This window comes from Orcinus orca, chromosome 14 (assembly GCF_937001465.1).
Source record: "Orcinus orca chromosome 14, mOrcOrc1.1, whole genome shotgun sequence".
In the NCBI taxonomy this organism is placed as follows: Eukaryota; Metazoa; Chordata; class Mammalia; order Artiodactyla; family Delphinidae; genus Orcinus; species Orcinus orca.
Window position 1 is genome coordinate 62,367,180 of NC_064572.1, and position 24,712 is coordinate 62,391,891.

Sequence of the window (24,712 nt, forward strand, 5' to 3'; positions counted from 1 at the left end):
ACCTAATTTCCCTCCACCTCCAGCTTCTTCTCTACCTTTTTAAAAATCACGAAATCAGGGCACATTGAAACTTCCTGTGGTGATTTCTTTCTAACCTTACATTTGGATTCTTTATGCCATTGTTTCCCATGCCTAATCAAAAGAACTCACTTGGAACATTTGTTAAAATGCAGATTCCTAAAACCCATTCCCTGAATCTCCTGGGGAAGAGTCCAGGAATTTTTTGCATGAATTTGTGTAATTTTAACAATTGCCACCAGATGATTCTTAAGATTTGGCAAGTTTGGGAGACATTGGACTATAGGATTCCCTTAGTTTAGCAAACTCTTCTAGTATCTTTTAAAATGCGATTTATTTTCTAAAATCCAATTTAAAAGACTTTAGGAACACATGGCATAGTCAAATTGAGACACCTCCTAAGAACGCAGCCCTACCAACTCAAGCCCTCTGAGAATGTTCTAGGAACACCTAGGTTGCTGGGTAAGGTAAGGAAGTGGACACCTCTCAGTGACACCTCTTTCTCTGGTTCTGTTGCCTTCCAGGTGGCTTGCAATTCGTCTGGAGCTGATTGGGAACCTGATCGTCTTCTTTTCATCCTTGATGATGGTTATTTATAGAGATACCCTAAGTGGGGACACTGTGGGCTTTGTTCTGTCCAATGCACTCAGTGTGAGTCTGAAGGTTGGGAGTTTGGCTGAATTAATGCATTATTCTTAAATGGAGCCTCGGGTATACCGTGGAGTCTGTGCTCTTGATTCCTTTCTAGATCCAGAGGGACTGGGGAGACTGAGGTTCAAACCCTAGCTCTATCTCTTACTAATTGTGTAACCCATGGACAGGCTCCTTTCCCTTTCTAAGTAGGTACCAGTGTCATCTGGGTAACTGGACATAAATTGTGTTGCCCCGGGTAGTTAAGGAAGCAATCTCAGATGATTATCTAATAGTTTCCTGTCTCTTTGCTTGATTATAATCAAAAGAGAAAAAAAAATGAGTTTCTATTATAATGCAGTAGTAACCAGAAACTCTTCTGAACAAATAACTTCTATGTTTATTTTGTTAAATCACAGAATAATTGGAGTTAATTTTAATAAAGAATATAGAGTCTAATAGAACTATATAATGCATCCCCTATTTGACTAAGGGATAGATATCAGACGTTATTTCCTACCACTCAGCCACTTTGCTACCACTGGCACTATGGTAAATGTTTAATGAATGATACTCATTTAATGAGTCATTTGGCCATCTTTTGTGGACTCTTTCTGAACTAATATACTGGGGGTCTGCACAGTTACCAGCAGGCTCTATATGGTGCTATTTTCAGTTGGCGTTAATAAGGCCCAAGGTGATCATGGCGGGACACCCAAAAGGACTCTGTCATTTACCAGAATCACAGGGTTCCTTGTGCCACTGCCCTTTCATCCCCTCATTTCTAGGCTTATTAACCTAGGACAGATGGGGCAAAGAGTTGGAGAACTATTATACTGAACCAAAATAAAAACATTCAAATATCAACAATTCATATGGTCCAGGCTTCACCAAGTGGTCACTTGTAGTCCCCAGCCTCCTGTGCTCTCCCTCTCTCTAACCACCATGTGCTCTACAAAGATTCCCTGTGTGTATGTGCCAGGACTACATTTTTGCCTGAAAAAAGCTTGCATGTGAGCAGCTTGCCTGAGTAACCCATGGATTCCCTGGACTCTGGCCCAGATCATGACAATCATCTTCCTAGTGGTTAGATGTTATCTCTGTAATGGCAGGAAGGCACCTGGAGTTTATTGGGGTAACAGAGGACAGGGGTCCATGTGGATGTCCCACCTTGAGGGCTGGGTTCTCAATGGAGCTGTTGTTGAGAGTAGAGGTGGCAGCTATTTGGAAGGCCTTCTCCTACCCTGTGTCTTTCCTTATGCTTTCCCCATTGGTAGAATGCCACCCCTAACCCCTAAGGGCTTACAGGCAGGAGACCCACAGCCAGCCTCTCCAGCCTCAGCTTTGGCCCTAGGCCACTCCAAGCTAGTAGTGCCTTTCCTGTGAGCACCACACAGTTGAGCACTTAATTGTCCTCCCACTATTCAATGCACCGGCCTCATTTCCTCCCCCAAGAAGGTGTGGATTGTCTCTTACACTTCTCCTTGCTCTCTTGTAGAGCCCGGCATAGTGCTGGGTGCAGAGTAGGCACTAGATTGACCTTGTGGTTTAACTGGTTGGGTTGGTTTCTGAGCCTGAGATGATCCTTAGTCTTCCAGTTTTTCTGTAGATCACACAAACCCTGAACTGGCTAGTGAGGATGACGTCAGAAATAGAGACCAACATTGTGGCTGTTGAGCGAATAAATGAGTACATAAACGTGGAAAATGAGGTAAGGAGGAATCAGAGGAAGCCAGGGACAAGGCCAAAAAAAAAAAAAAAGCCACCGCTTTGAGAATGCATCTTCACCTTATCTAGAGATTTCACATGGGGTCATAAAGGTTCTCTGGAAGTTTCCCTTGCTCTAACTGAAAGAACCTAATTTCTTGAAACCTAAAATAGGTAATGGTTTGGGAGAAGTCAGGTCTTGGGATGCACCAAGTTAAATGGTGGCTTCATTCTGGAGATGCACAGAACAACCTCGTGGGATAGGGTTTCTTTAATTGAATAAGGTAGGACCCTTCTGGAAGTACCAGTCTAGTTCAGTCTATTCAATGCAGATGCTCACGGGTGGCTGGCACACTGCTACCCTGTTCTGTGACATGAGTCCTGTGGGGACTGTTGAGCGAGTTGTCACTGTGTAAAGCACTTTTCCTCCTGTCGCCTTGCCAGGCACCATGGGTGACTGATAAGAGGCCTCCAGAAGGTTGGCCCAGCAAAGGGGAGATCCAGTTTAGCAACTACCAAGTACGGTATCGGCCTGAGCTGGATCTGGTACTGAAGGGGATCACTTGTGACATTAAGAGCACTGAGAAGGTAGGTGGAGCTGAAGAAAGGCCTGGGTGAGTCCTTGTGAACATAGAGGTGGAGAGCAGTGGACTCTGGGCTTTCATTAATCTGGTGGAAGTGAGAGGGTTGGGGCGCTTCCTCTGCCTTGGGGAGGTGTAGGGACACAGCGCCACCACCAGAGGGCAGGATATCCACACAGGATCAAGCAGACTTAAGCCTGTAAGGGCTCTCTTGCTCAGCCCTCCCCTAACTCCCTGTCTGCTGACTGGGCTCATTTCCTGTAAGCGCCAAGGCTTGTAGAGGGGAAGTCAGGAGGAAGCACCGGCCTGGGGAAGGAACTGGTGGGAACAGCTGTGTGCAGGTTTGTCCCTGCAGAGAGAATGGCCTAGTTCTCCCTCTGGTCTGCAAAGTCCTGGTATGGTTTTCTTGTTCTCTGAGGACTTGGGGTCTGATGCAGGGCCAAAAATATGTCTGGGTACTGATGCTCAGGTCCAGGTCAGGGTCTGCTTCTCAGACCTGATGGCAGACCCAATCCTTCCCTTCTCCTCACTTTTAACAAGGATTTTTAAAAAATCTATAATTTCCAAGAATAACTGCAACAGATGTGTACATTTCCAGCAGTCAATGTAGTTCTCAGCAAGCAACAAGTTAGGAGGTAGGATGGGAAAGCCATCCTTTTCTGACATCCAGGTACATTTTTCCCCACCAAAACCAAAATCAGTTTAACATCTTAGAGATGAAGTAGCCAGTCACTGTCTTTTTCCACCTGTGATTATGAATGTCCCTGGCTAAACTGTTGCCCTCAATAATTACATGGTGAACTAACATGCCAAGGAACTGTATTTACAGATTGGCGTGGTGGGCAGGACAGGAGCTGGGAAATCATCCCTGACAAACAGCCTTTTCAGAATCCTAGAGGCTGCAGGAGGCCAGATCACCATTGATGGGGTAGATATTGCTTCCATTGGGCTCCACGACCTCCGAGAGAAACTGACCATCATCCCCCAGGTAAGCTGTAGGACGTACTGTCACATGCAGCTTGTTCTACAGGAAACATGTGCATCTTCTTCTTGATGTGTGTTCATTTGGTGGCGTCATTTCTGCTGTCTACCTGGGATACCTAAGCTAGTTCCCTAAGACACATTGCTTCCAGAACTTACAAAAATAAGTCTTACATTTTTTTGGTAATATGCTTGTGTGACTGTCAGTATCTAACCAGTAGGTGGCAGCAACACAGCAGAAGTCAAATGGAGCAGATGATTATTTAGCATTTCTATAGCCCATCAAGGTTCGCAGGACCTTTGCAATCAGCATTAGCAGTTTTGCTGCTGAAGCTTGAAACTATTAAGCTTTGTACTCCCCATTTGATATGGTTAAAAGAGAGGGGAGGGAATTTGTGGCAATGTTTTGCCAATAAGCGGAATGGTTAGCGCATCAGCAAGAAAGTCTTCCCTGCAGCTTCCTCTCCAGACCCTTCCAAACAAGGACTGCCCTGGAGGCTCTCGGGGTATGTGGGTCCTCATCAGAACCTGTCCTCTGCTTGCTGCAGCCAAGTCTCTGGGGTGGCTTTGGTCTGTCTGGTGTTTGCTCCCTTTGTTACACTCTTTTTCACCAGCCTCTTCAAGAGCGTAAGAAATTCTTCTCTTGTAACTATATGACCCCTTCCCCTGCCTGCCCCTGATCCCTCCACCTCCAAACCATGAGTTTTCATTTGGGGGTGTGGGACGTTCCTCTCATCTTCTTAAGGGATGCTAAGGCAAATTTGGAAATCCATAAATGAACTTCAGAATGAAAAACCAAACAAAACCAAGGACTCCTCTTAATGCTGTGTTTAGCTCCCTGTGTTTAGCTCCAAGCCTGCAGTGGGGAAATCTTGGAGAAGCTGGGCCACTAACTAACCAGCTTTCCATCTCAGACCAGTCCTGCTCACTTTCTTGGCCACAAGGAATTACTGGTTCCTTTTCTTTTATTAAAAAAAATTTAAATATATATATGTGTATATGTATGTATATATATATATATTAAAAGCCAGATGTTTATTAAAAATTTTTTTTAAAATTTTATTTTTGGCTGCATTGCTGCACGGGGGCTTTCTCTAATTGTGGTGAGCAGGACTACTCTTCGTTGCGGTGTGTGGGCTTCTCATTGCGGTGGCTTCTCTTGTTGCGGAGCACGGGCTCTAGGTGCGTGGGCTGCAGTAGTTGGTGGCTCGCGGGCTCAGTAGTTGTGGCTCACGGGGTCTAGAGCGCAGGCTCAGTAGTTGTGGCACACGGGCTTAGTTGCTCCGCAGCATGTGGGATCTTCCCGGACCAGGGCTCGAACCCGTGTCCCCTGCATTGGCATGCGGATTCTTAACCACTGCGCACCACCAGGGAAGTCCCTACTTGTTCCTTTTCTGGCATTAGCCCCAGTAACTCCCTCGTCCCTTGACTTGCAGGATCCCATCCTGTTCTCTGGGAGCCTGAGGATGAATCTAGACCCTTTCAACAACTACTCAGACGAGGAGATTTGGAAGGCCTTGGAGCTTGCTCACCTCAAATCTTTCGTGGACGGCCTGCAAGCCGGGTTGTCCTACGAAGTGACAGAGGGCGGTGACAACCTGAGGTAATGTTTCATAACCCACTTCCCCCACAGGCTGTGGAGGAGGCGAGGGGACCACTACTTTTGTTACTCATGCATGGTGGTGCCTGGCATCAAAGAATTTTCACTCTCCAGGTCTAATTCCTAATGCGTAAAACGAACTTGATGTGAAGATTAAATGTGAATGTGCTTGGAAACTCTTGAAAACCTTTGTCAGTAAACATACCCTCACAGGACATGACAAACATGAGCTTGCTGATCCCACCGTTGTGCGGGTTTTCAGCTGCACTCTGCAATCAGGCTGAAAACAATCCCCATGCCTGGTCCAGCCCCAGAGAGTCTGATGTAATTGGTACGTGGCATTGCTGGAGATGGGAGTTCTAAAGGATCCCAGGGGTTGTTACAGGCACCTCAGTTTGAGAAGCCCTGATCTAAGGAGCACGTAGATGATGGAGATGTGCTGTCCGCAGGGTCCTTGGAACACCATAAACCAGCACAAAGACTCTTTTGGCTTCACAGTTCTTGTTACCTTTTCAAAGTGTTTCCTCATATGTTGACACTTCACATTTTCTGTCAGTTAACAAGTTGGCCTGGCATTTTCCCTACAACAACCTCTTTTCTCCCTCCACACACTGATGGTCAGCTCTCAGTTAAAGCTGGTGGCTCAGGGGCCGGCCTTGCTGCAGCCCTGGTGCCTTCAGAGTGGTGGGCAGGGCATGCACCATTAGCAGTTGGAGCTCAGAAGGGAAGGCTCAGTAGCTCAATTAATGGACCCGCTGCTCTGGCTTCACCTGGGAGCTTGTTATAAATGCAGAATCTCAGGCTCTATCCTACTATTCAGAATCCGCCCTTCAGCAAGAGTCCCAGATAATTTGTGTGCACATTAAGCATGAGATGCACTGCCTAGAAGGTTGAGTCTTAAGTAGGCTGCACGCTAGAATCACTCGGGAAACTTAAAGTCCCAGTGCCCAGGCTGTACCCCAGACCGGTTGAATCAGGGTCCCAGGTGATTTCAGTGTGTAGCCCCAGGGAACACTTGTGAGCCTTGGTAGAGAACACCAGCATGTTTGTTTTCCCTCAGTGACAGATCTAGGAACTAGCAGGACTGAAGTAGGTCTTCAGGCCTATTAAAAAGGCCATTCAAACATTCAGTCAACATATATTGAGCACCTACTGGAAATACAGAGGAAAATGCCACAGACCCATCCATGCCCCCCTAGCACTTACAGTGTGATGGAGAAGACACACCTCGTGTGAGTAAATTCTGTGCAGTAAATGCTGCAGGTGTGCAGGGCCATGTGGGCAGGATGTGATAGGGGCCTAAGGACAGAATCACACCATCCTCTGTGAATGCTGGGAGAAACTTACCTGGCATTACCAGCGCCTTGATTTCAGACCTGGTGGGCTGCTGAAACCTAAAATTCCCTGATCAGAGACTGGAGATCAGTCAGCTTCGGGAGAGTCAGCAGCTGAAAGCCAAATCGATACCTTAGCAACAGCCTGTTACTATGAAGTCCAACTGAACGAGGTGGGAGTTGGGAAGCGTTAAGTAAATAGTTTTTCAGTGTCTCTGTTCTGACGTTACAGAGAAAAACTGGAAGTTCATCTTGGGTGACTTCTCATCTCCTGCATAAATTTTCTTACAGAGAATTACAGAACTTTAGCCACCCCCTGTTTAATACGTTCCCTAATGGCCACAGCAGGAAAGAGCAATTCCAAATTCACGAATATTTCCTCCACATCACTTCCCAAATGTTCTTTATGTAAGTAAGAAGTCCAGCCTTCATTACTGGCTTTTAGCAATTTAAAGTGATTTGCATTTTACAGGCATATTCGAATTCCACAAACATTGCATCTCCCACCAAGACATCATGTTCATTAGATAGCAACGGTTTCTAATCAAGGGAGAAGGCCCTGAACAAATAATTAGCCTTGAGACTAGAATTACACATTAAAATAACAAATGAATTTGCTAAGGCCACTAAGAAATGCCACTGGGGCATTCTCATGCGGTTTCACCCTATACTAATGGTGTCAGGTCAAATACTGCTGAAGTCGGGTACTGAGACATCACTGTAGCTAAACGCAAAGCACTATTCCAGGGTTAGTGTTTTCCAAACTTGTTAAACATGAAAATCTCCTGGGGTGTATTCAAAATACAGGTTCCTAGGCTCCTCCCCATTCTGACTGAGAGCAGGGCCCAGAAATAGGAATTTTTAAATTAAGTACCTGCGGTGGGTCTTCCAATTAATTGAGAAAGTTTGGCAAACATTGCCCTTGGTAACAATAAACAGCTAGTGGAAGAGGCTAAGGCATTCTAGGGGAATTTGGAAGTGTGGGTTTTGAAAGTCTGATCTGGAACATGAAATCTGCCCCTCCAACCGCCAACCCAGGTTATCCCTTGGTCCTTAGGGGCTAATGCTTTGTTTCTTCCACTGGCTGCAGCATAGGGCAAAGGCAGCTACTGTGCCTGGCCAGGGCTCTGCTTCAGAAATCCAAGATTCTGATCATGGACGAGGCCACTGCTGCGGTGGATCTAGAGACAGATCGCCTCATCCAGACAACCATCCAAACTGAGTTCTCCCACTGCACGACCATCACCATTGCCCACAGGCTGCACACCATCATGGACAGTGACAAGTGAGTCGCGGGACAGAGCTTGATAGCCAACAGCGATAGCCTCAGCCGTGAGGTCTCTTTACAGGTTTAACTACCATCATTTTATTGATGAAAAAATGGAGGCTGAGAGATTGCAAGTAATTTGCCCAAAATTATACATCAAGCTAATGAAGGCCAACAGGGTTAAGGGAACTGTCTTGAAGGTAAAATGGGAAACTGTAACTATTAACTGAGTATGAGGGGTGGAGAAGGCCCAAGCCAGGAGTGATATATATTGTTCCATAGACCTTCCCAACTAAGCTGGGTCTCAGCTGCTCTGCCTGTAAACAAGCTTTCTGTTCCTTCTAACTCTGACAATCTGACAATTCAAAATGGGGGGGGGGGGTCAGTAATCTTAAAACTGAATAGGCTCCCTTTTTTGACCAAGGGGAAGGCTCCCTTTTTAAATCAACGTATCCTTAATGTGTATCCTTAAAAAAAGGAAAAAAACTTACGTAAATAGTATAAGAATATATTCAGTATAAGTCTATTTTGTTCAGTATTCCACAAGGAATCCATGTTGATGCAGATAGCCGCAGTTTGGTCATTCTCGCTGCGTTGTAGCCTAGTATGAATAAACATACTGTTATCGTATTGGTCACCTGGACCCGCGCTGGTGTCCTAGCCTAGAGACCCCTCGTCTTGGCCAGGGAGCTTCTTTTTCCGCTCAGATTCACACAGCCAATAACAAAACCAATGCTAAGACTTTCCAGCACAAGCTTTATTCAATGGCCAAAGAATGGAGAAGTGGGAATTAGTTCACAAATCAACTTTCTCAACCCGATCTGGGCGGAGACACCATTTATATAGGAGGGTTGAGGGGAAAAGGGAGGGAATTGGAAAGAGTAGGAGGAATATTTATGACTAATCTGAGAAGAGGGGTGTGGTTTGAACGGGAACTGATGCAACCCTCCTTTTCAGTCCTTGTCTGGGCTTTTCCGGTTGTTGTCATGGCAATTGTCCATATCATGGTGCTGGTAGGTGTGTCATTTAGCATGCTAATATATTACAATGAGCATAACGAGGCCCAAGGTCTACTGGAAATCAAATCTTCCACCACCTTGGGCCTAGTTTGTTCTAACCAGTTCTTGTTTTTCTCTTGGCAGCTTACTCCTGAAACTTAGATATGAGCACTTGGTTTCCATTTGAGGGAGGGGCAGGGGTATGATTCTGGGGCAACAGCCTTGGTAACAATATCGAGACTTAGTTCTGGTTATTATAAATGCCAAGGTTTGAGACACTGCTTTCTAAGACTTCTCTCTTTTTTGTTTCAGGGTAATGGTCCTAGACAACGGGAAGATTGTAGAGTATGGCAGCCCTGAAGAACTGCTGAAAAACACTGGCCCCTTTTATTTTATGGCCCAAGAAGCTGGCATTGAAAATACGAACTGCACAGCATTCTGACAGCAAGTCTTACAGGTTAGAGAAGGACTATTAGGATCATTCCTTATTTTTTGTGAAGCATATCATACGTATAAAAGTGTGTATAAAATGTATGTTTTAAATAAGGATCGTAAGTGAACACCCACGTCCCTGCCAGCCAAGATTTTTTTTAATGAGTATTACCAGCTACATCAGAAAACCCCTGACGATCCACTTTGATCGTACCTCCTTGCTACCCACCCCCCACAAAAAGCACCACCATCCTAATTTTTGTGATAATTATTCCTTTGCTTTTTGTTTGAGTTTTACCACTTGCCTTAAACAACATGTACCATTTTTTTAGCTTATGCGAACGGCCTGACTCATACTGCATGTATTCTTCTATGACTTCTTTTGTTCAATATTATATTGGAGATTCATCCACGTCGATGCGTGAGGCTGGTTCATTCTCACTGCTCTGTAGTACGGCAGTGTGTGAAAACGCCAGTTTATCCAATTTAGGTTGGTCAGCAGTGGGGTTATTTCCAGGCTTTGTTGTTTTTCCCTGTTACGAACAGTACTGCTATGAACATTCTGGTACATAAGTCCTAAGATACATGTGTAAGAGTTCCTTTAGGCATAACGTAAAGGAATGGGAGGTGTGCATATGTTTAAATGCATATAGGAGGTAACGCCAAACTGTTAATGCCAATTCAAAACATTTCTGTCAATCTGATGAGTATGAACTGGTATCTCCTTGAGGCTTTTAAATGTGTAGTTCCCTGGTTACCCGTTTCCGTATGCGGCGTCTGCTGGTTCTTGTTCACAGTGCTTTATTTCCTTGGATACCTTGTGAATGTTTACCTTAAGTTGCTCAATCTCCTTAGCATTTTTTAAAAAACTGAAGTATAGCTGATGTGCAATATTGTGTTAGCATTTTGCCTGTGGACATTCTTTGAGGCCTGAGTTGAATCTGAGCTCTCTTAAGAGGAATTGTGAAAGCTTCTGCCTGCCACCTGGGGGCACTACCCAGAACCAATCTGAATTAAATACTTCACTAAGGGGTTTCAAACTTTACAGTTAGTGGGACTTCAGACCACAGTCCTGTGCGAGAGCCAGCTTGTGGTTTACAGAATCTCAAGGGAGCTTCATCCCCTTGATCTAGCAGCAGGTTGGAGATAGATGTGTGGCCTTGACTCCTTCCGCGTGGCGGGGTTTATTCTTCACTTACTTGTATACCACAGTACAGCCCTTTCGGGCTTGGGTTCGTCAGAGGGTCTCCTGTAGCTTCTCCATCTTTGGCAAGCCTTGGCGTTCTCTCTTGCCTCAGTATCCTCTGTTGTCCACAAAGGTCAAGGTCTCCAGGTTTCAGAAGTCACCCTAAGCCTTGACCCTTCTTCTCCTTCTAGGGTTTCTTGTGTCACATCATTTTGGGTTCAGCATATTCCTTACCTCCATTTCAGTGATACAGTTATGAAAGATTTTTATTTATTCATCACTGTAGCTATTTGTTGAATGAGATGCTCAGAGACTTAAACTTCCTAAATCAGGGGCTTACACAGCTGCAAGGCAGGATGAGGAAGGGACTTGTTTCCTCCTATTTGCTCTATTCCCATCAGCATCACTCTAGCAATGTTGGCTTCCCTGCAGTGGCAGTTTTTCCAATACTCACAAAACCAGTGTGGTCTTGCCAACACCAGCGGAGCAGCGCCCCTTCTGGGAAGTCTGGGTTTCAGTTTTAGTGACGCCAGCCTCTTCCCTTTTGCTCCCGCGGCCCTGTGATGTTTGCTTTTGCCCTTGCTAGCTCTCTGATACTTGTTTTCCTTTGGCCCTTTCTTCAATGCCTATTTAATGATTCTTTATATTGTTCTGTTAAAATAACCTGTGGTTTTTGTCTCCTGACTAACCGAATAGATACAACCTTGGAGATAATCCAGTTCAAGTCCCTTATTTTTCAGATAAGCACCAGACTGAGAATGGTTATATGATATCTGGAGTCAAAACATGAGTGTTTATGGCAGAGCCAGGGCCAGAAACCAACTTCCTGATTTGATCTAATGATTTCTTCTTTTTCCTATAATGGGAGAGAGCTTTTGATCTACCTCCTCCTGTGGATGCAGATGAAGAGAGGGGAAGCGTTATCTTTTTCTCAGTAGTGATGACTCAGACATCCAGTGAAGGTGGAGGGAACCAGAAGCAACCTGGATCCAAAACTTTGATGATGACTCCTCCCCTCCAGATCTTCTGTTGGCCCAGGACCCGGGTAACGCAATCCACACTATGGACCACTTACAACATGATCGCTCTTTCCTACTTTCCTTCTGAGGTCCTCTTCGCTGCTTATCCTTGAAGCATTAAGATGTCCCTATGCTTTTGTCCTTGACCCCCCAGTTCCTCTATATTTTCTCTGTAATAGATTTCATACACTCTTGTGGTTTCAACTTCTACACATACGATTCTCATTTCTAGCCTCTTCCTCTGCTCCAGTTTTGAGATTCATATATTCAGTTGCTTCTGGTATTATCACCTGGATATCCTTCAGGTGTCTGACATGCAAATCACCCTACTTTGACAGACCTGTCTACTTTTTTTTTTATAGAGCAGGTTCTTATTAGTCATCAATTTTATACACATCACTGTATAGATGTCAATCCCAATCGCTCAATTCACCACACCACCACTACCACCCCGCTGCTTTCCCCGCTTGGTGTCCGTACTTTCTCTACATCTGTGTCTCAAGTTTTGCCCTGCAAACCAGTTCATCTGTACCATTTTTCTAGGTTCCACATAAGTGTGTTAATATATGATATTTGTTTTTCTTTCTGACTTACTTCACTCTGTATGACAGTCTCTAGATCCAACCACGCCTCAACAAATGACCCAATTTCGTTCCTTTTTATGGCTAATATTCCATTATATATATGTACCACATCTTCTTTATCCATTCATCTGTCGATGGGCGTTTAGCTTGCTTCCATGACCTGGCTATTGTAAATAGTGCTGCAGTGAACATTGGGGTGCATGTGTCTTTTTGAATTATGCTTTTCTCTGGGTATATACCCAGTAGTGGGATTGCCGGATCATATGGTAATTCTATTTTTAGTTTTTTAAGGAACGTCCATACTGTTCTCCATAGTGGCTGTATCAATTTACATTCCCACCAACAGTGCAAGAGAGTTCCTTTTTCTCCACATTTGTTGTTTGTAGATTTTCTGATGATGCCCATTCTAACTGGTGTGAGGTGATACCTCATTGTACTTTTTTTGTGGTGCATGGGTCTCTCACTGTTGTGGCCTCTCCCATTGTGAAGCACAGGCTCTGGATGCGCAGGTTCAGCGGCCATGGCTCACAGGCCTAGCCACTCCGCGGCATGTGGGATCTTCCTGGACAGGGGCACGAGCCTGTGTCCCCTGCATCGGCAGGTGGACTCTCAACCACTGCGCCACCAGGGAAGCCCCTCATTGTAGTTTTGATTTGCATTCCTCTAATAATTAGTGATGTTGAGCAGCTTTTCATGTGCTTCTTGGCCATTTGTATGTCTTTGGAGAAATGTCTATTTAGGTCTTCTGCCCATTATGGATTGGGTTGTTTGTTTTTTTACTATTGAGCTGCATGAGCTGTTTATATATTTTGGAGATTAATCCTTTGTCCGTTGATTCGTTTGCAAATATTTTCTCCCATTCTGAAGGTTGTCTTTTCTCTTGTTTATGGTTTCCTTTGCTGTGCAAAAACTTTTAAGTTTCATTAGGTCCCATTTGTTTATTTTTGTTTTTATTTCCATTACTCTAGGAGGTGGATCAAAAAAGATCTTGCTGTGATTTATGTCGAAGACTGCTCTTCCTATGTTTTCCTCTAAGAGTTTTATAGTGTCCGATCTTACATTTAGGTCTCTAATCCATTTTGTTTATTTTTGTGTATGGTGTTAGGGAGTGCTCTAATTTCATTCTTTTACATGCAGCTGTCCAGTTTTCCCAGCACCACTTATTGAAGAGACCGTCTTTTCTCCATTGTATATCCTTGCCTCCTTTGTCATAGATTAGTTGACCATAGGTGCGTGGGTTTATCTCTGGGCTTTCTATCTTGTTCCATTGATCAATGTTTCTGTTTTTGTGTCGGTACCATATTGTCTTGATTACTGTAGCTTTATACTATACTGTGAAGTCAGGGAGTCTGATTCCTCCATCTCCGTTTTTTTCCCTCAAAACTGTTTTGGCTATTCGGGGTCTTTTGTGTCTCCATACAAATTTTAAGATTTTTTGCTCTAGTTCTGTAAAAAATGCCATTGGTAATTTGATAGGGATTGCATTGAATCTGTAGATTGCTTTGGGTAGTATAGTCATCTTCACAATATTGATTCTTCCAATCCAAGAACATGGTATATCTCTCCATCTGTTGGTATCATCTTTAATTTCTTTCATCAGTGCCTTATAGTTTTCTGAATACAGCTCTTTTGTCTCTCTAGGTAGGTTTACTCCTAAGTATTTTATTCTTTTTGTTATAATGGAAAATGGGAGTGTTTCCTTAATTTCTCTTTCAGATTTTTCATCATTAGTGTAGAGGAATGCAAGGGCTTTCTGTGCATTAATTTTGTATCCTGCAACTTTACCAAATTCATTGATTAGCTCTAGTAGTTTTCTGGTGGCATCTTTAGGATTCTCTATAGTATCATGTCATCTGCAAACAGTGACAGTTTTACTTCTTTTTCAATCTGTATTCCTTTTATTTCTTTTTCTTCTCTGATTGCCATGGCTAGGACTTCCAAAACTATGTTGAATAATAGTGGCGAGAGTGGACATCCTTGTCTTGTTCCTGATCTTGGAGGAAATATTTCAGTTTTTCACCATTGAGAATGATGTTTGCTGTGGGTTTGTTGTATATGGCCTTTATTATGTTGAGGTAGGTTCCCTCTATGCCCACTTTCTGGAGAGTTTTTACCACAAATGGGTGTTGAATTTTCTCAAAAGCTTTTTCTGCATCTATTGCGATGATCATATGGTTTTTCTTCTGCAATTTGTTAATATGGTGTATCACATTGATTGATTTCATATATTGAAGAATCCTTGCATCCCTGGGATAAATCCCACTTGATCATGGTGTATGATCCTTTTAATGTGTTGTTGCCTTCTGTTTGCTAGTATTTTGCATCTATATTCATCAGTGATATTGGTCTGTAATTTTCTTTTTTTGGAGTATCTTTGTCTGGTTTTGGTATCAGGGTGATGGTGGCCTCATAGAATGAGTTTCGGAGTGTTTCTTCCTCTGCAATTTTGTGGAAGAGTTTGAGAAGGATGGGTGTTAGCTCTTCTCTAAATGTTTGATAGAATTCACCTGTGAAGCCATCTGGTCCTGGACCTTTGTTTGTTGGAAGATTTTTAATCACGGTTTCAATTTCATTACTTGTGATTGGTCTGTTCATATTTTCTATTCCTGGTTCAGTCTTGAAAGGTTATACCTTTCTAAGAATTTGTCCATTTCTTCCAGGTTGTCCATTTTATTGGCAGAGATGCTTGTAGTAGACTCTTAGGATGCTTTGTATTTCTGTGGTGTCTGTTGTAACTTCTCCTTTTTCATTTCTAATTTTACTGATTTGAGTCCTCTCCCTCTTTTTTTTGATGAGTCTAATGGTTTATCAATTTTGTTTATCTTCTCAAAGAACCAGCTTTTAGTTTTATTTCATTTATTTGTGCTCTGATCTTTATGATTTCTTTCCTTCTGCTAACTTTGGGTTTTGTTTGTTCTTCTTTCTCTAGTTCCTTTAGGTGTAAGGTTAGATTGTTTAGTTGAGATTTTTCTTGTTTCCTGAGGTAGGCTTGTATACCTATAAACTTCCCTCTTAGGACTTTTTTTGCTGCATTCCATAGGTTTTGGATCGTCATGTTTTCATTGTCATTTGTCTCTAGGTATTTTTTGATTGCCTCTTTGATTTCTTCAGCGATCTCTTGGTTATTTAGTAATGTATTGTTTAGCCTCCATGTGTGTGTGTTTTTTACGTTTTTTTCCCTGTAATTGATTTCTAATCTCATAGCATTGTGGTCAGAAAAGATACTGATATGACTTCAATTTTCTTAAATTTACTGAGGCTTGATTTGTGACTGAAGATGTGATCTATCCTGGAGAATGTTGCATGCGCACTTGAGAAGAAAGTGTAATCTGCTGTTTTTGGATGGAATGTCCTATAAACATCAATTAAATCTATCTGGTCTATTGTGTCATTTAAAGCTTCTGTTTTCTTATTTTCAGTTTTGATGATCTGTCCATTGGTGTAAGTGTGGTGTTAAAGTCCCCCACTATTATTGTGTTACTGTCAATTTCCTCTGATAGCTGTTAGCAGTTGCCTTATGTATTGAGGTGCTCCTATGTTGGAGCACCTCCAACATAGGTTGTATCTATCTTCTTGGATTGATCTCCTGGTCATTATGTAGTGTCCTTCCTTGTCTCTTGTAACATTCTTTATTTTAAAGTCTATTTTATCTGATATGAGTATTGCTACTCCAGCTTTCTTTTGATTTCCATTTGCATGGAATATCTTTTTCCATCCCCTCACTTTCAGTCTTTGTGTCCCTAGGTCTGAAGTGGGTCTCTTGTAGACAGAATATATATGGGTGTTGTTTTTGTATCCATTCAGGAAGCCTGTGTCTTTTGGTTGGAGCATTTAATTCATTCACATATAAGGTAATTATCGATATCTATGTTCCTATTACCATTTTCTTAATTGTTTGGGTTTTTTTTTTTTTGTCGGTCCTTTTCTTCTCTTGTGTTTCCCACTTAGAGAAGTTCCTTTAGCATTTGTTGTAGAGCTGGTTTGGTGGTGCTGAATTTGCTTATCTTTTACTTGTCTGTAAAGCTTTTGATTTCTCCATCAAATCTGAATGAGATCCTTGCTGGGTAGAGTAATCTCGGTTGTAGATTCTTCCCTTTCATCACTTTAAGTATCTCATGCCACTCCCTTCTGGCTTGTAGAGTTTCTGCTGAGAAATCAGCTGTTAACCTAATGGGAGTTCCCTTGTATGTTATTTGTCATTTTTCCCTAGCTGCTTTTAATAATTTTTGTCTTTAATTTTTGCCAATTTGATTACTATGTGTTTCGGCATGTTTCTCCTTGGGTTTATCCTGTATGGGACTCACTGTGCTTCCTGGACTTGGGTGGCTATTTCCTTTCCCATGTTAGCAAAATTTTCGACTATAATCTCTTCAAATATTTTCTCTAGTCCTTTCTCTCTTTTTTCTCCTTTTGGGACCTGTATAATGCGAACGTTGTTGCCTTTAATGTTGTCCCAGAGGTCTCTTAGGTTGTCTTCATTTCTTTTCATTCTTTTTTCTTTATTCTGTTCTGCAGCAGTGAATTCCACCATTCTGTCTTCCGGGTCACTTATCCGTTCTTCTGCCTCAGTTATTCTGCTATTCCTTGTAGTGTAGTTTTCATTTCAGTTATTGTATTGTTCATCTCTGTTTGTTCTTTACGTCTTCTATGTCCTTTGTAAACATTTCTTGCATGTTCTCGATCTTTGCCTCCATTCTTTTTCCGAGGTCCTGGATCATCTTCACTATCATTATTCTGAATTCTTTTTCTGGAAGGTTGCCTATCTCCACTTCATTTAGTTGTTTTTCTGGGGTTTTATCTTGTTCCTTCATCTGGTAGATAGCCCTCTGCCTTTTCATCTTGTCTATCTATCTGTGAATGTGGTTTTTGTTCCAGAGGCTACAGGATTGTAGTTATTCTTGCTTCTGCTGTCTGCTCTCTGGTGGATGAGGCTATCTAAGAAGCTTATGTAAGTTTCCTGATGGGAGCGACTGGTTGCTGCAATGCTTTGAAGAAGTTTTCTTTTCTGCTAGTGTTGGAGGGTCTCCTGCTGAGGCGGGAGGTGGCTGTGGCTCACCATGGGGACAAGGACACTAGCAGCAGAAGTTCTGGGAAGTAGTCCATGGCGTGAGCCCTCCCAGAGTCTGCCCAGACCTGTCTATTTCTTCCTCCCCTCTAAAAAGATTTTTTGCCTGTACTTTCTAACTCAAGTGGTGGCATCATTGTCCATACAAGTCCTACAAAATGAAAACCTGTGTATCACTCGCAACTTTTCCTTTTCTTTCCAGATCTATTAGCCATCAAGCCATTCCAGTTTTACTTCTGCACCCCTACTGTTTTTGCCATAGTTCAGTTTCTCCTCACTTCTATCCTGGACTGAGGGCATAGTTATCCCTGCTTCCAGTGTTGTTTTCCTCAAATATACCCACCAATGGCTACCAGAGCGATCTATTATGAAAAACTGACCAGGTTACTCTTCTGCTTAAACCCTTCATTCAACAGCTATCTGGAATAAAGTTAAAATTCCTTAGTATGGTATAACGAAGCTCCCTAACATCCAATCCAGTCTCATTTATTCCAACTCCCATACCTCATGTTAAGCTCCAGCAACATTAAAATGCTTTTAGATTCCCCATACCCACAATTACTGTTTGACTCTAGCCTTTTCCTTATCTATCCCCTCTGTTTGGAATCCCAGGACTACCTCTAACTTACTCATTAAGACTCAGTAAGAAGTCATCTTCTCCCAAGAGCCTTCCCTGACTCCCTCTCCTCTCAACCCCCCGGCTAGCTTCAGCACTGCAGTGGATTTTCAATCTTTTGGGCAGCTCTGCACGTGAACCTCAGTTCTACATGGACTCCTCCAACTTAAGATTCTTTGTGGGAGACCAGGGTGCAGCACTGTGATGAGTTTCCAGTAATCAGATACACCTGTGCCAGATTTTGATTCAGCTGCTGGAGACAAGAAAGAGGGAAATGTGTTTTGGCAAAGGTGACAGTCACTGTCATTGTCCAGAGGTAAGCAGGGGTGGTGATTAGTAGCAGGATCCAGTGATGTTGTGGTGTGATACTGAGAATCGTTCCTGGCTTCGAAGACTCAAATCTGGCTTTCTTATCCTCCCAAAGAGTCGGTGAGCAACCTATTATTATTTGAAAACTTCATTTCTGCTTAAGTTTACGACTTGGGGATCATTGTGTACACTAAATAATGCTCCTCAGCACACTTAATTTGCTTTTACTGTATTTATTTTGTTAGATAGTTTTCTGTTTGCATCTCCCTCACTAAGCTCTGAGCCTCTTGAAAATAATTTACTCTGTTTTATATCTCCAGTGGCTAGAATATAGTAGCTACTCACTTGTTTTTGAGTGTTCAAAAAATATTTATACAAAATACAGTGGAAAAATGTATGCCAAGAGTACAGCAACAGGATTGAAGATGACAAAGTAACTCCAACAGAAAGAATATACCAATCAATCAGACCTAAATTTTTTGCCAGCTAATTTTGTGAAAGTATCTGTTGAAACACCCTCTGAAGAAATTTTTCATTTTAGGTAACAGAAATGAATACATTTAATCACAAATTCACACTGATCATGACTTTACCTAAAAATTAGCATACAACATTGTACCAACGCTGACATTTAAATCCCTAAACTGCTGCAACTTAGATTTAGTTAGCAAAAACCATTTCAACTATCAACGTGGATTTAGTCTTCCACATAAATTAGACACTAAAACCAGTTTTTGAAAGGCTTCATATTGTTTGGAGACTAATCAAAAGTTGTAAAAATGCATGAAAGAACTGGCTGTAAGAAGCACTCCATTTTCATAGTATTCCTTTTTACCTTGTATGCAAATAATGGGTTATGCTGTAGAATTTAACTGCTACAGTGAAAAAGTATTTAGGAATGAAGTAGAAAAAAGGGGGAAGAAAAAGAGTATATAGTATTTCTCTTAAGACTATTTTGGGGGAATTCACTGTGGTGCAGTGATTAAGAATCCACCTGCCAATGCAGGGGACATGGGTTCAATCCCTGGCCTGGGAAAATCCCACATGCTGCAGAGCAACTAAGCCAGTGTGCCACAACTACAGAGCCTGCATGCCACAACTACTGAAGCCCACATGCCTAGAGCCTGTGCTCTGCAACAAGAGAAGCCACAATGGGAAGACTGTGCACCTCAATGAAGAATAGCCCTCACTTGACGCAACTAGAGAAAGCCCGCGCACAGCAACGAAGACCCAACACAGCCAAAAAAAAAGACTACTTTGGTTCTCACTGAAAAAAAAAAGAAGACTAATAGTGCTCCTTTGTTCAACTTTAAAAGTCAAGGCCCTCCACCATCACCCTGATACCGAAACCAGACAAGGAAGTCACAAAGAAAGAAAACGATAGGCCAATATCACTGATGAACATAGATGCAAAAATCCTCAACAAAATACTAGCAAACAGAATCCAACCGCACATTAAAAGGATCATACACCATGATCAAGTGGGGTTTATTCCAGGAATGCAAGGATTCTTCAATATACGCAAGTCAATCAACGTGATACACCATATTAACAAATTGAAGGAGAAAAACCATATGATCATCTCAATAGATGCAGAGAAAGCTTTTGACAAAATTCAACACGCATTTAGAATAAAAACCCTGCAGAAAGTAGGCATAGAGGGAACATTCCTCAACATAATAAAGGCCACATATGACAAACCCACAACATAGTTTTGGAAGTTTTAGCCACAGCAATCAGCGAAGAAAAAGAAATAAAAGGAATCCAAATCAGAAAAGAAGAAGTAAAGCTGTCACTGTTTGCAGATGACATGATACTATACATAGAGAATCCTAAAGATGCTACCAGAAAACTACTAGAGCTAATCTTGAATTTGGTAAAGTAGCAGGATACAAAATTAATGCACAGAAATCTTTGGCATTCCTATACACTAATGATGAAAAATCTGAAAGTGAAATTAAGAAAACACTGCCATTTACCATTGCAACAGAAAGAATAAAATATCTAGGAATAAACCTGAGACAAAAGACCTGTATGCAGAAAATTATAAGACACTGATGAAAGAAATTAAAGATGATACAAATAGATGGAGAGATATACCATGTTCTTGGATTGGAAGAATCAACATTGTGAAAATGACTCTACTACCCAAAGCAATCTACAGATTCAATGCAATCCCTATCAAACTACCACTGGCATTTTTCACAGAACTAGAACAAAAAATTTCACAATTTGTATGGAAACACAAAAGACCCTGAATAGCCAAAGCAATCTTGAGAACGAAAAACGGAGCTGGAGGAATCAGGCTCCCTGACTTCAGACTATACTAGAAAGCTACAGTAATCAAGACAGTATGGTACTGGCACAAAAACAGAAATATACATCAATGGAACAGAATAGAAAGCCCAGAGATAAACCCACACACATATGGTCACCTTATCTTTGATAAAGGAGGCAGGAATGTACAGTGGAGAAAGGACAGCCTCTTCAATAAGTGGTGCTGGGAAAACTGGACAGGTACATGTAAAAGTATGAGATTAGAACACTCCTTAACACCATACACAAAAATAAGCTCAAAATGGATTTACGACCTAAATGTAAGGCCAGAAGCTATCAAACTCTTAGAGGAAAACACAGGCAGAACACTCTATGACATAAATCACAGCAAGATCCTTTTGAGCCACCTCCTAGAGAAATGGAAATAAACAAATGGGACCTAATGAAACTTAAAAGATTTTGCACAGCAAAGGAAACCATAAAGAAGACCAAAAGACAACCCTCAGGATTCGAGAAAATATTTGCAAATGAAGCCACTGACAAAGGATTAATCTCCAAAATTTATAAGCAGCTCATGCAGCTCAATAACAAAAAAACAAACAACCCAATCCAAAAATGGGCAGAAGACCTAAATAGACATTTCTCCAAAGAAGATACACAGACTCCCAACAAACAAATGAAAGAATGCTCAACATCATTAGAGAAATGCAAATGAAAACTACAATGAGGTATCATCTCACACCAGTCAGAATGGCCATCATCAAAAAATTTAGAAACAATAAATGCTGGAGAGGGTGTGGCAAAAAGGGAACACTCTTGCACTGCTGGTGGGAATGTGAATTGGTACAGCCACTATGGAGAACACTATGGAGGTTCCTTTAAAAACTACAAATAGAACTACCATAGGACCCAGCAATCCCACTACTGGGCATATACCCTGAGAAAACCATAATTCAAAAAGAGTCATGTACCAAAATGTTCATTGCAGCTCTATTTCCAATAGCCAGGAGATGGAAGCAACCTAGGTGTCCGTCATCGGATGAATGGATAAAGAAGATGTGGCACATATATACAATGGAACATTACTCCGCCATAAAAAGAAACGAAATTGAGCTATTTGTAATGAGGTGGATAGACCTAGAGTCTGTCATACAGAGTGAAGTCAGTCAGAAAGAGAAAGACAAATACCGTGTGCTAACACTTATGGAATTAAAAAAAAAAAAAGTCATGAAGAACCTAGGGGTAAGACAGGAATAAAGACACAGACCTACTAGCGAATGGACTTGAGGATATGGGGAGGGGGAAGGGTAAGCTGTGACAAAACAAGAGAGGGGCATGGACATATATACACTACCAAATGTAAGGTAGACAGCTAGAGGGAAGCAGCCGCGTAGCACAGGGAGATCAGCTCGGTGCTTTATGACTGCCTGGAGGGGTGGGATAGGGAGGGTGGGAGGGAGGGAGATGCAAGAGGGAAGAGATATGGGAACATATGTATATGTATAACTGATTCACTTTGTTATAAAGCAGAAACTAACACACCATTGTAAAACAATTATACTCTAATAAAGATGTAAAAAAAAAAGTCAAGGCCCTGGTTAACACACTGGTAATCTCTTGATTAGTCACCTTGGTCCTCATCATGATAGCCATCTGGCTATTCTGCCTCAGATAACTACTGTCACTACTGTCACTGATTTCAGATCCACTTGTCCTGTGGATGATGGGCTCTGTCGGAGCAGCAGGCTTTGGAATGTTTATTTGCTGCTCAAGCCCATAGTCACTTGTTCTCACTGGGAAACAACCCTGTTGGTATCCATCTGTAAAGACTGTCGAGTTGAGAGGGGAGAGAGCAGAAGTAAGAACTACAGTTCTGCAGCCTGTGGAACAAAAACCACATTCACAGAAAGACAAAATGAAAAGGCAGAGGACTATGTACCAGATGAAGGAACAAGATAAAACCCCAGAAAAACAACTAAATGAAGTGGAGATAGGCAACCTTCCAGAAAAAGAATTCAGAATAATGATAGTGAAGATGATCCAGGACCTCGGAAAAAGAATGGAGGCAAAGATTGGGAAGATGCAAGAAATGCTTTAACAAAGACCTAGAAAAATTAAAGAACAAACACCTAGAAGAATTAAAGAACAAACAAACAGAGATGAACAATACAATAACTGAAATGAAAAATACACTACAAGGAATCAATAGCAGAGTAGCTGAGGCAGAAGAACGGATAAGTGACCTGGAAGACAGAATGGTGGAACTCACTGCCATGGAACACAATAAAGAAAAAAGAATGAAAAGAAATGAAGACAGCCTAAGAGACCTCTGAGACAACATTAAAGGCAACAACGTTCGCATTATAGGGGCCCCAGAAGGAGATGAGAGAGGGAAAGGACCTGAGAAAATATTTGAAGAGATTATAATTGAAAACTTTGCTAACATGGGAAAGGAAATAGCCACCCAAGTCCAGGAAGCACAGAGTCCTAGCAGGATAAACCCAAGGAGAAACAGGCCGAGACATATACTAATAAAATTGCAAAAATTAAAGACAAAGAAAAATTATTAAAAGCAACAAGGGAAAAATGACAACATACAAGGGAACTCCTGTAAGTTTAACAGCTGATTTCTCAGCAGAAACTCTACAAGCCAGAAGGGAGTGGCATGATATACTTAAAGTGATGAAAGGGAAGACCTGGCAAGGATCTCATTCAGATTCAACAGAGAAATCAAAAGCTTTACAGACAAGCAAAAACTAAGAGAATTCAGCACCACCAAACCAGCTCTACAACAAATGCTAAGGGAACTTCTCTAAGTGGGAAACACAAGAGAAGAAAAGGACCTACAAAAACAAACCCATAACAATTAAGAAAATGGTAATAGGAACATACATATCGATAATACCTTAAATGTGAATGGATTAAATGCTCTAACCAAAAGACACAGGTTTGCTGAATGGATACAAAAACAAGACTCATATATATTCTGTCTACAAGAGACTCACTTCAGACCTAGGGACACATACAGACTGAAAGTGAGGGGATAGAAAAAGATAGTCTATGCAAATGGAAATCAGAAGAAAGCTGGAGTAGCAATACTCGTATCAGACAAAATAGACTTTAAAATAATATTACAAAACATAAGGAAGGACACTACATAATGATCAGGAGATCAATCCAAGAAGATATAACAATTATATATGCACCGAACATATGAGTACCTCAATACATAAGGCAAGTAGTAACATCTATAAAAGAGGAAATCGAGAGTAACACAGTAATAGTGGGGGACTTTAACATCTCACTTACACCAATGGACAGGTCATCCAGACAGAAAATTAATAAGGAAACACAAGCTTTCAATGACACATTACACCAGAAAGATTTAATTGATATTTATAGAACATTGCACCCGGAAGTGGCAGAATACACTTTCTTCTCAAGTGGACATGAAACATTCTCCAGGATAGATCACATCTTGGGTCACAAATCAAGCCTCAGAAAATTTAAGAAAATTGCAATCGTATCAAGCATCTCTTCTGACCACAACACTATGAGATTGTAAATCAATTACAGGGAAACAACTGTAAAACAAAACAAAACAAAACACATAAATGGAGGCTAAACAGTGAGCTACTAAATAACCAAGAGATAACTGAAGAAGTGAAAGAGGAAATCAAAAAATACCTACAGACAAGGCTTCCCTGGTGGCACAGTGGTTGAGAGTCCACCTGCCGATACAGGGGACACGGGTTCGTGCCCTGGTCTGGGAAGATTCCACATGCCGCAGAGCAGCTAGGCCCGTGAGCCATGGCCGCTGAGCCTGTGCTCCCTAACGGGAGAGGCCACACAGTGAGAGGCCTGCGTACCGCAAAAAAAAAAAACAAAAAAACCCCTACAGACAAATGGCAACAAACCATGATGCTCCAAAACCTATGGGATGCAGCAAAAGCAGCTCTAAGAGGGAGGTTTAGAGCAATACAATCCTACCTCAAGAAACAAGAAAAATCTCAAATAAACAATCTAACCTTACACCTAAAGGAACTACAGAAACAAGAACAAACAACACCCAAAGTTAGTAGAAGGAAAGAAAAAGATCAGAGCAGAA

General features: G+C 41.9%; 1 protein-coding gene across 3 annotated transcripts in view; it reads left to right on the top strand.

The window, feature by feature from the left end:
- The window catches only part of ABCC2 (ATP binding cassette subfamily C member 2), a 69,673-nt gene extending 60,107 nt beyond the window's left edge, over nt 1-9,566 (top strand). Inside the window, exons 26-32 of one of the 3 annotated variants that reach the window (XM_004268446.3) lie at nt 543-669; nt 2,258-2,359; nt 2,800-2,943; nt 3,766-3,924; nt 5,354-5,520; nt 7,942-8,136; nt 9,429-9,566. In XM_004268446.3, the coding sequence (XP_004268494.1) occupies nt 543-669; nt 2,258-2,359; nt 2,800-2,943; nt 3,766-3,924; nt 5,354-5,520; nt 7,942-8,136; nt 9,429-9,558 (1,024 nt within the window). In that variant the 3' untranslated portion in view covers nt 9,559-9,566. Of the gene's footprint in view, nt 1-542; nt 670-2,246; nt 2,418-2,799; nt 2,944-3,765; nt 3,925-5,353; nt 5,521-7,941; nt 8,137-9,428 lie in introns of those variants that run through there. The other 2 variants (XR_004482630.2, XM_033425783.2) reach the window with 2 other exon arrangements.
- Nucleotides 9,567-24,712: the final 15,146 nt, after the last annotated feature.